At 39.1% G+C, this 12,288-nt stretch overlaps 1 protein-coding gene across 2 annotated transcripts in view; it reads left to right on the forward strand.

Annotated features, from left to right (window-relative positions):
* LOC104598332 (metal transporter Nramp1-like) overlaps positions 1-12,288 on the forward strand; it is a 79,686-nt gene that overhangs the window by 50,986 nt on the left and 16,412 nt on the right. For both annotated transcript variants that reach the window (XM_010260352.3, XM_010260353.3), the window contains exons 7-12: positions 8,063-8,172; positions 8,416-8,597; positions 8,684-8,753; positions 9,441-9,614; positions 9,773-9,877; positions 12,044-12,175. In XM_010260352.3, the coding sequence (XP_010258654.1) occupies positions 8,063-8,172; positions 8,416-8,597; positions 8,684-8,753; positions 9,441-9,614; positions 9,773-9,877; positions 12,044-12,175 (773 nt within the window). The remainder of the gene's footprint in view (positions 1-8,062; positions 8,173-8,415; positions 8,598-8,683; positions 8,754-9,440; positions 9,615-9,772; positions 9,878-12,043; positions 12,176-12,288) is intronic.

Below are 12,288 nucleotides of genomic sequence, written 5' to 3' on the forward strand. Positions count from 1 at the left end.
AAAACAAAAAAGAAGGGAAGTAAGAGAGAAGAGAGAGGAGAAGAGAGGAAGATAGAGATTGAGATTGGAGAGGCAAAAAATCTGGGCTGGCGGCACCAACTTTCTATTATGCATCAAATATTAAAGGTAAAAAGACCACAATACCCTTGCAGCCAATAATGCATCAAATATTAATAGTTTTAAAAAGATAAAAGTATGAGGATAAGTAGGAGGAGCGGTAATATGTGAAGAGGACTTAATAGGAGGAGACGCAACAGGAGCTGGTGACTCAATCGAGGACTCAATAGGAATGGGAAGGGGAATAGTTGGGGAAAATACAAATAACTCCACTGAATGCTCCCTTGTTTAATCTTTTTCCCAAACTGGGTCTCAATCATTTTATAAAATAACATAGTTGTTCGTGGTACTTCAACACGAATTTTCAACAGATAAATCCACGTACACTTGGAATAGTGATCTATAAAGTTGATAAAGTATCAGTATCCATCTATAGAAGCAAGGGGTGAAACAAACATCAAAATGAACCAAAGCAATAGGAGCATGAATTTCATTACTTGAAATTGGATAAAAGTTTCTATGTTGTTTGGATATTTGACAAACTTCACAAACTAAACTTTGACTTGACGAAAATTGAAACAATTAAGGAAACAACTCTTTCATCAATGACAATGACATTCGACCTTGCCTAGCATGCCAAAAATGCAACCTTGCTACCGACTCCTTGTTATCCCAACTACTGATAGTAGATGAATTTAGGGTTGAACTGATATCTTCATCAAGGTAGTAAAGACCGCCTCATGACTGCTCCCAATCATTCTCCTCATCAATGTCTTGAGAAACATAGTGAGTAGGAACAGAGGTTATGCTACAACTCAGATTCTTAGTAAGACCTGACATGAGATGATTTTCATATGGTCATATGGTCAGTAGCTCTAGAATCAATAATCCAAGAGTTGGAATGTAAAGGACTAGTAACAGTGTGGGCAGACACAGTACCTAGTTTATCAAGAGAAGAGGATCCGGGGGGGGGGGGTTGTTTGTCAACTGAGACATAGCTCAACTAAGGATTTCTACTTCACTAACTGTAAAGTCTAGAAGAGAGATCTTGATGTGAAGGAACTAATTTGGCCCATTAGAAGAGTAATTGTGGAGGTGTTCTTTTGATTTTCTGCATTATTACTCATGACTACATTTCCACTTGCCATTTGATTTTTCTAAGGCTTCTTATCCTTCATCAACATGGTTGGTTTCAGATGTGAATCAGTCCTCTAATATCAAGTTTAAACTTAGTGATTAGAAGAATAAAACAGGTCTGAATAACTGTGTAAGAGAAGAAGATGGTGAAGAGAAGAGGTAAGAGGAGTCGAATAATTCTCCATTCTCCTCTAACCCTATTTTATTAAGATCTAAAAATTTAATGATGACAAGAATGCCCTTAAGTGGGTGGCCAGCTTGGCAGTTACATAAAGAAAATAAACAAGAATAAATAACAGGCCCATTAAGTGTGGCCCATCAACATAAAATAAAAGATACTACAAGAGAGGCTGTTAGGGCCCATTCGGCCCAGTCTCTTTACACTCCCCCTCAAGCTGAGCATAGATGTCAATCATGCCCAGCTTGCTTATATAGTGTGTCAATTTCCCCCTTGGAACTCCCTTGGTCAAGATATTAGCCAGTTACTCTTCTGATGTGAAGAATGGTAAACAAACTTCTCCTAAAGAGACTCTTTCTCTTATGAAATGCCTATCAACCTCAATGTGCTTAGTTCTGTCATGTTGAACAGGATTATGTGCAATGTTGATAGCAGCTTGGTTGTCACAATAGAGCATCATTGGTTTCTCGTAGTCCACCCCCAATTCCTCTAGAAGGGATCGTAGCCATAGTAATTCTGACACACCATGAGCCATTGCCCTGTATTCTGCTTCAGCTAAGGATCTAGCAACTATTGATTATTTCTTACTCCTCCAAGACACAATATTCCTAGCAACCAGAGCACAATAACCAAAGGTGGACCTTCTGTCATGAATACATCCTGCCCAATCTGCATCAGTAAAGGCTTCCAACTTCATGTGACCATGCTTAGCAAACAGAATACCTTTCCCAGGAGTACCTTTCAGGTAGCACAGAACCCTTTCTACAGCAGCAAGATGAGTATCTCTGGGAGAATGCATAAACTGACTAATAACACTTACTGCATAGGAAATATCTGGCCGAGTCATGCAAAGGTATAACAACTTCCCAAGCAGTCTCTGAAACACTCCCTTATCAGACAAAGGTTCACCATCTGTGGCAGAAAGCTAATGATTAGGATCAATGGGAGTGGAGATGGGTTTAGCTCCAAGTTTACCGGTTTCAGCAAGAAGATCAAGGACATATTTGCGCTGAGATATGAAGATACTATCCTTAGATCGAGCAACTTCAATGCCTAAGAAATACCGAAGATCTCCCAAGTCTTTGATTTCAAATTCAGAGTTGAGTAAGTCTTTTAGTTTGCTGGCCTCTTCAATGTCATTACCCATGACCACAATGTCATCAACATAAACAATCAAGAAGGTCACTAGGGAGCCATTTTTCTTCAAGAATAGTGTATGATCAGATTGTGTTTGAATGTAGCCAAAAGAGACAAGAGCAGCCCGAAACCTCTCAAACCAAGCCCGAGGAGATTGTTTGAGACCATAAATAGATTTGTGTAGTTTACACACTTTTCCTTTCATTTCTTTCCTATACACTCCTAGAGGTAGAGACATATAGACGTCTTCATGCAGGTCTCCATTCAGGAAGGCATTTTTAACATCAAACTGGTGAAGGGGCCAGTCAAAAGTAGCTGCTAGAGAAAGTAAAACCCTGACTGAAGTCATCTTAGCAACAGGAGCAAATGTCTCAAGATAGTCAATGCCATACATTTGGGTGTAACCCTTAGCAACCAACCGAGCCTTAAACCTCTCAACACAGCCATCAGAGTGATACTTAATGGTAAACACCCATTTACAATCCACTGGTTCCTTCCCTTCCGGCAAGTCCACGATTTCCCAGGTATGGTTCTTATGCAATGCATCAAGTTCAGTCATCATAGCATCCCTCCATTCAGCTTGAGATAATGCTTCCGGTACAGACCTGGGTATCACATGGGAAGACACAGAGGCAAGAAAGGAGTAGTAGGAAGGGGAGAGAAGGCTATAAGATAAGTGTTTGAAGATACAATGGGCTGTACACTTCCGCTTGCCCTTGCGAAGAGCAATAGGAAGGTCAAGGTCTGGGACAGTCGGAGATGGGTCAGTAGAGGGTTGACCTGATTCCTCAGGAATGATGGGAGTGGCCAGATGCTCTTCTGAAGGAATGGAAACAACTTGCACATGCCTGAATCTCTGCCTTTTGTACCACCTTTGGAGAGCAGGAGTAGAAGGAGGAGGAGGAGCAAGGATATTAGAGGTGGGTCTAGTGGAAGAGGTGGACACCCCATGATTGGACTCACAAGGGATGGGAAGAGGAATGGCTGGAGACACATCAAAGGGCTCATCAGATTTCTCCCCCTCAGGAGGAATACTAAAGAAGGGAGTCAACTCGACAAAGGTGACGTGAATAATCATCAATAAAAAGGATAAAGAAGGATAAAGTACTTGTACCCCCCATGGTTGGCTTGTGATATGGCCCCCACACATCAGAGTGAACAATATGGAAGGGAGAAAGTGATCTTTTATTGCTAATTGAATAGGAATGTCTACAATGCTTTGCCAGCTCACATGATTCACAATGAAGACTCGATAAAGACACTCCTTTAAACATATCTGGGAACAGATGACTCAAAGCAGAAAAAGACAAGTGACCAAATCGAAAATGACATAATAAAATTTTGTTAACAGACTCTGATACGACTGACTCTAAGGCAACTCCATGAGGTGGTCCCAAAGCTTGATTCGGTGTGTCCAGCAAGTATATTCCGTTCGCCTCATGGCCACTCCCAATCATCCTCTGAGACTGCAGGTCCTGAAAAACACAATGAGTGGGAAAGAAAGTTATGTTGCAATTCATGGACTTTGTTAAGCTAGTGACATATAAGAGGTTTGTGTTAAGCATAGGGACATGAAGAACAGAAGATAAGAACAGGGTGTCAGAGGTCTTTATATCACCTTTACCAGAGATGGGGGCAAGGGACCCATTGGCAGGGGATATTTTCTCTTTCCCAGAGAGAAGGTGATATGAGCAAAAAAGGTTAGATAGACTGGTCATATGGTCTGATGCACCAGAATCAATAATCCAAGGGATTTTATGATTACCTAAAGCTGAAGCATGATTTGTAGAAGCACAAGTACCTGAGTGAGCAAAAGCTGATGAAGATGATGTACTGTTGGAAGGGTGAGATGAAGAAACTGTAGCTTCCAGGTGATTTAGGAGCTTCCCATACTTCTCAAAATCCAGCTTCATTGCAGCCAACTGTTCAATGGTGGATTCCTCTTCACTCTCCTTACTTCCCCCTTCAGGTACTATAGCAACATTAGCAGTCTTGGGTTTTCCCACTTGACTGCCCTTCTTAGGGTTATTATTGGTCTTAAACCTATCAGGAAGAAGTCCAGGATGAAGCTTCCAACAGGTGTCCTTTGTATGCTGTGGTTTCTTGCAATATGCACACACCTGCTCTCTCTTCTCAATAGGGCCCTTTGGTTTCATTCCCACATGTGCGAAATGTTCTGTAGGTGGACTCTGTAACTAAACCTGCTGCCTACTCTCCTCACTACTTATCATAGCATCTGCCTGTGAAAGAGTAACCTCATCCCTGGCCAAAATATTCTGTCTAGTAATATCAAACTCAGGGTTGAGTCCAGTGAGAAACTCAAACACCCTATTTCTCTCCACCAGCTTTCTATACATTTCAGCATCCTTTTTACTCTCCCATACCACTGTCTCCATAACATCAATTTCCTGCCATAGGGATTTTAGTATAGAGTAGTAGATTGCTACACTATTCTCCCCCTGTCTCAGGTTTTTCACATCACTTTTCAATTTATATGCTCTAGCTACATTCAGTTTCTGTGAGTAGGTCTCAGTTACACTGTCCCATATCTCCTTAGCCGAAGACATCCAGAGATAGTGCTGGCTTATATGGGGTTGCATAGAGTTAACTAACCATCCTATAACAGTGTAGTTCTCTTGCATCCATTTTTCAAATTCAGGGTCTGTCTCTTCGGGTTTCACCTTACTGCCTGTGAGATACCCGAGTTTTCCTCTACTACAAGCATAAATTTTTATAGACTGTGCCCAAGAAAGATAGTTCGTCCCATCTAGCTTAATTGTGGTGACACCTGTCAAAACGGAATCTACTGTGGCAAGTCCAGAAACCGACACCTGCTTGAACTCACTTTCGTACATCTCCATTAATCAAACGGAAATCAAAGAACAGAAATTTTGACTTTGTAAACTTACTTGAAGCCAATCCAGAACTTGGGTGCTTGAAAAACTAGGGTTTTGCTCCGTCCAGCAGATGGAAGGAAGAGAGAAGATGCTGCCGCACCTACCAGACTAACCCGAACACTTCCAAACCTGAGCCGCCCTCCTTTAGCAGTCAGAAGACACATTCCAAGCACAGAGCGCCACACCCGAGCTTCACCTTTCCTAGTAACCTTGAAAATCTCTAGTCGGCTAGGGTTTCGGGCAGCAACAAAACATCAACACTTCTTGGCAAAATCTAGCTAGAACTAAACTCTCCAAACCCTTTGACCAACTAGGCAAGTGATTCTCTATACTATAGAGAACCTATCTCTCCATACACTCTTGATTTTAGAGTGTATAGGAACGAAGAAGAAGAAGGAAGAGGAACTAAACCTGCTCTGGTACCAAGATGTGAATCAGTCCTCTAATATCAAGTTTAAACTTAGTGATTAGCAGAATAAAACAGGTCTTAATAACTGTTTAAGAGAAGAAGATGGCGAAGAGAAGAGGTAAGAGAAGGAGTTGAATAATTTTCCATTCTCCTCTAACCCTATTTTATTAAGATCTAAAAATTTAATGATGACAAGAATGCCCTTAAGTGGGCGGCCAGCTTGGCAGTTACATAAAGAAAATAAACAAGAATAAATAACAGGCCCATTAAGTGTGGCCCATCAACATAAAATAAAAGATACTACAAGAGAGGCTGTTAGGGCCCATTCGGCCCCAGTCTCTTTATAGTTTCAAATGAGGATAAAGAACCCAACAGTTCTCTTTGTGTTTTTCACCCCCACAATGTGTGCACTTAAGATGCTTCTTGTCAGAACCCTTTCCCCCTTTTCAATTGGAGGAAACCAAAGCTAAAATGCTCAATGGGATGCACCTAGGTATCCACTTGCATTTCCTTTCATCTTAATTCTTCGTTTTGTACAAGATAATAAACATGCTATAAATTTGGAAGTTCATCTTGTCCCAATATTTGAGATCTTATACCTTCATATATTGGGTCCAAGCCAGCTAACTTAAAAGCTCTGCCTTCTTCTGTTTGTTTATCATGCTTCCCTTCGTATTTTCCTAGTCAATCACAAGGTGATGGTCTAACTCCACCAATCCACAACCCCTCCAAAGTAGCAAAGTATGTTGCTAAAGACATGTCTCCTTGCTTTAGGACAGCAATATCCTGTGTCAATCTGTAAATTGTTGCATTGTTCTTCCACTGTATAGGCCTTAAGACTTATTCCCAAATCTTGAAGGCTGCGGGAAAGTGCTGGACAGTCCTTGCAACCCTTGGAGTCCTTGAAGCAAGTATCCAACATATAAGAAATGCATTTTATCTGCACAAAGTCGAGTATTCAGCATCTTCCTTCCTAGGTTCTTTCTTCTTTCCATTGTTATAGCCCATGGCATACCGGAGGGAAGTAATGAACAACTTGGTTGAAACTGATCATTCTCTGAAATTATGCTTATCCAACAGTTTGGTTGTCCTTAACCGTGCAAGTTTGAGTTATCAAGGTTTGAGGCTCTCCTAACAGTTTGGTTGTCCTTAGAAGTGTCCTCCCCTGAGGTTTTCCACGTGGTTCTCCTCTATCAATAACACTGCAACTGCTGTCACCCAAAACTCAGGCTCATACGCTTCTGAAATCTGAACAGATTCTCTGTAGTAGCTGAATGACTGTTGGCTGTGAACAATCTCTAGTAGGACATACACTGTGCTGGAAAAACTCCTGTTTGGTTCCTACACCCAAAGAGAAACCCCATATACAGACCCCTTGGTATGCTATGATCAGACCTAGAGCTTCTTCCCAGGTAACCAGAAAATAAAAAGAATATAGAAGATAAAAAAGGAGAAAGAGGATTAAAACAATCAGCAATCAGGTCGATTAGAGCTCTGATACCATGTTTGCTGACCTGCAAGAGTAGAAAGCAAGAAGAAAAGAGAAAACAGTAGAGAAGAGAGAATGAATGGGTGGCAAAAGTATTCTCAGCCAGCCATAGAGACTTTTGTATTAAGAGGCCAATAATATGTGAATGGACAAGTATGCCCCTGATTAGTGAAGGCACACACAAGCTTAAATAAAAAACAACTAATCTGGGCCCAATAACATCTGACCCAACTTATCAATAAAATAACATAAATATAAGAATTGGCTGACACACTTAATCACCCATTACAACATGTATAAATTCCATCCACTTAGTGGGGAGAGTTCTTTTTCTCTCCCACATTTTCTCCTATTTCTCTTTCCATTTTGTAGTGTTTTTCTTTCTCTTTCTCTCTTTGCTTCCACTTCCCTGTACAGCATATATTAGATCAAGAATAACATGAAAAATACTGCCATACTGTAAAAGGGTGACCTGGCTATTTTCCATGTATTTGTCAAATTGTCACAAACAGTATTCTGTCCATGATTTGGTTCCTCTTATAAGCTCTCATATTTCTTTAATGGTTTTGAGGCTTAGTTCTTCTAGTGCAATATTAAATTTATCCAAATTCTGAACTTTCTACTTTGAAGTTTAGAAAATTATTGCATTGCATTCTTGTTATATTTTTACTATAGCAGACTCTTAACTGTGCTTATATATTTTTTGCTTCTAATTATATTTTTCATGATTTTAAATATTGGATTTTTCTATTCTCCAGTGATTGGGACAGCCTTTGCACTGAATATGCTCTTCAATATTCCTGTATGGTGTGGTGTTCTGCTTACAGGGTTTAGTACTTTGGTTCTTCTAGCATTGCAACAATATGGGGTATGGATGTGCCTTCACGCCATATATACACTAATTTACTTTTTCTGCCTTGTATAGGTTTCCTTACCTTGTCTTTCAAACCAAACACAGTTTCAAAATATACAATTAAGTTAAGTTTACAGAATGATTATATTGTTAGCATATTTCTTCCTCATTTGATGCATTGTTATTAATGTAGTCATTGTTAAAGATCATAGTTAACATAAAGACATTAAGCTTTTCATATTATTTCTCAATTTACAGGTGAGGAAACTTGAGTTCTTGATTGCATTTCTAGTACTTACAATTGCTGCATGCTTCTTTGCGGAGCTTGGATATGCAAAACCCAATTCTTCCGAAGTTATAAAGGGGCTTTTTATTCCCCAACTTAAGGGAAATGGAGCTACTGGCCTTGCAATTTCACTCCTTGGTGCTATGGTTATGCCGTAAGCTTCTTTTGCAGTTATACTTACTCGTCTCTTCATTTCATAATTTTTTCTCATATTTTGTTTGTTTTGTGCATTTTCTATAGGCACAACCTCTTCCTCCATTCAGCTTTGGTGCTTTCCCGAAGAATTCCAAGATCTATTCATGGAATCAAAGTTAACCTCTTTATTTGTATAAGTTCTATTTTCAGTTTGCCATGGCTCTAGCTCTTTCTAATTATTTATCAATAATTAATGCCTAGTCAATGGGTCACCTCTTGGATGAACAGTTACTATTGGCTAAAATATAGAGGATTAAGGGTCTAGACTCCAGAAAAGTAGCTATTAAGGTTGAATAATTAGAATGTACCTAATTTCTAATTTGTAATACATCCAAGAGGTGACCCAACTGTTGAATAGGATGGATTGAGATCCTGTTTGAGTGGGTAAAGCGTGATGGGTGGATTTCCTACCATAATATATTTGATGAACCGATGAATGTATGGGTAGTAGACCTTATGTACATTATTATGGATAATCTGGATTTTTTTTGCTTTCAGAGTCCTTCCCTTCTTGAAAATCCAAAAGGCAACATCATTCAGAGGTTTCTGAAAATCATCAACATTGGTTACATACATAAGATATATTTTATGCAATTCTGCTTTGAGATAAATAAAGGAGATGCATTGAAAATCAGGAAATACCAACTGATCAAATGGAGAAAAAAAAAAGAAAGTCACTAGCTTAGCACGGATATGTCGTGCTGGTTCCAAGGCTCATGTTCAGATGTCCTAGCTTTTATTTGGTGTGGCATTTATTTTTCAAAATTCTGATATCTTCTGAATGAATACATATTTGTTGCAGGAGGCATGCCGATTTTATACCATAGAAAGTGCCTTTGCTTTGCTGGTGGCCTTTCTGATTAATGTATCTGTTATTTCTGTAAGTGGTTCTGTCTGTAATTCCTCAAATTTGAGTCCGGAGGATCAGACAAGCTGCAATGACTTGGATTTGAACAAAGCCTCCTTTTTGCTAAGAGTATGTAATTTGTTGTCTCTTCAAACTGTGTTAATATTATGATTGTTTTTCTGCTGTACATATAATTTTGTATTAGAGTTCTGCATTTTCAACTGAAGTTTATTGTGATACTTATTCTAGTATTTATTTATTTATTTATTTTTTTCCTTTTATGACAGAATGTTCTAGGTAGTTGGAGTTCAAAACTTTTTGCAATTGCGTTATTGGCATCAGGTCAGAGTTCTACAATTACAGGAACTTATGCAGGACAATATGTCATGCAGGTATTGTACTAATTGGATCATTGAGTTTAGATCTTGTGCTTTGTTTTCTTCTTAGTGGACACTGTCTTGATCATAGAATGGGACAGTTTATAAGAAAAATGCAGATGGAACTGGATAACTAGTGGGGGGGGGGAGAAATACAAGAGTCACGTCATCAAAATTTAAGAACAACTGTTTTGACCTTTAAGGGATATCATAACTTCTTTTAGTTCTTGCATTCCATTGATTTTCTTTTTTAATCTCTTGTATTCCATTGATTTGACATAGATAAATAATGAATTGTTACCAAAACGAAGCAATAAATTAAGATGCAGGTTGTCATTTCTGTTGGTTTTAGACCTATTGCACTAAAATTTGGTGTCAATGGAAATGTTGGTGATGTAAGAATAAGAAGCATGTAACTAGGGGTCTATTTGATCCGTGTTAGACTGAATATTTAGCTTTTTGAGCTTGTCTCAGAAAAAAAGTTATGTGGTTTGAGTTCAGCTTGAGCTCGATTTGAGCTAGAACCATGATCTTGAATTCAACTCGACTCAAACACTCACATGTTCGAGTTCGATAGCACATGACCAAAGCATCTAAGTCTACTTTCTCTCATTTTATCACCTATTGTAGCTACTACTAAGTTCCTGCGGATGACTTTATTTCTGATCCTATTTTTTCTAGTTTTTCCACTCATCCATTGAAGCATATGCATTTTCAAATTTGAAATTTGGTACAAGTAACTGTACCAAATAGCTTTGAGTTTGGGACCAACATTGGGTAATGGCCTTTGTGCCAAAAGAAAACATCAAAGGTTATGACCTCATCCAGTCTGGCCCTCCCATGACCTCAGATAGCTGGGAACCTGGGACCAACATTGGGTAATGGCCTTTTTAGATGATTATTATCTTTGCCAACCGGTTATCATTGGGAATAAACCAGAGTCCATGAATGTCCATCCCATACAAAGGAAAGCAGCACTAAGGATCAGATAAAAATGCAATCAAGTTCTAAATATGAAGTGTAGTTCAGAGTTTGGGAATTGTACCTTCATCAAAGCTTTACCTTTATCTCTCATTAAGTGCATACTTGGAAATGTCAAACCTACCATCTCTGGCTTCTCTCTCTCTCTCTCTTTCTCTTTCTTTCTCTCTCTGATTGGGCTACACAACGCAGGGTAGCCCATCCCCATACCCTTAATCCCCCAACCTTGCTGGCAGTGGGATTTTATCCTGAGTCTCCACTACAAACAGCTATTATAGATCCCATCAATTGAGCCACTATCAGTTGGTCTCAGGCTAACTCCAATCTTCTTTGGCTTCTCCAGTTTGTGAGATCTGTTGCTATCCAGTTTCCTTTTCCTGTCAGCCCTGATTGCTTCCCTTTGTGTGGACAGTTTCCTTTTTCATCAAACCTCTGTGTTTCTTCAGTTTATTTCTTTGCACTTTCCTTTGGGCTTTATCTTTGCCACCCCTTCATAGTTTATAACTTTCTTTAGTAGAAACCCCTTCCTCCTTAAGTTTCCTTTAGACACAGATTCTCCCTTCCAAAGTTTTTCCAGCATCTGCTTCTCACCTTCCATTATCTGTATGTATCTCAATGGTACTAGCATTTTTGAAGCTGATATGTTAAACCTGAGAATAAGAAAATTCTGGTGCCTTCTACCACAGGCATCTCCCTCACCTCTTGGAACACCATGTTTCTTTGTCTTTTTCTTTTCCTACTGGAAATTTATGTTTTGATCAATAGCAAAGAAACATGTGCTTTTTCTTTTGACAAATGGCTGGAAATTTAAGGGTCTGCACAGGCCCTTAGTGCTGTGGATCCCATGAGGGAGGGAGGGAGACGATACTGTTGTCAACCTCTACCAACTAAATAGGATCACTTTTTGGGGTCTCACCATCCTACATTTCTCTGCCAGCTAATTTGGTTTTGTTATGTGCATGGATTTATATTCATGTTTTTTATCTTTGCTATTGATCAATACTAATATGGGTTTGTCAAAATGTGTCTTTCTGCAGTAATTGCCAAATGATGGTATCAATAATATTCATTTGTTTGAGTGGTTTAAATATGAAAAAATATAGGCAAAGAATATATGGTGTTTGTCTTAATATTTTCTCCTATCGTGGCCATGAATCATGAAGGTCAGCTAATTTTCATCTTCTGATATTTGTTTTGTAGGGTTTTCTTGATTTGCGAATCACACCATGGATACGGAACTTCTTAACAAGATGCTTGGCAATAGTCCCAAGTCTAACAGTTGCAATCATTGGTGGCTCAGCAGGGGCTGGCAAGTTAATTATTATTGCATCAGTGAGTTACTTATTATCTTGGATTATTGGTTTTTGTTTCTCATTTTCTCTTAGGTCCATGATTTGTATTCTTAGTTGTTCTGAATTGTATAGTTGTTCTGTTCAGTGCCATAT

Source organism: Nelumbo nucifera, chromosome 7 (genome assembly GCF_055504915.1).
Source record: "Nelumbo nucifera cultivar China Antique chromosome 7, China Antique-T2T, whole genome shotgun sequence".
In the NCBI taxonomy this organism is placed as follows: Eukaryota; Viridiplantae; Streptophyta; class Magnoliopsida; order Proteales; family Nelumbonaceae; genus Nelumbo; species Nelumbo nucifera.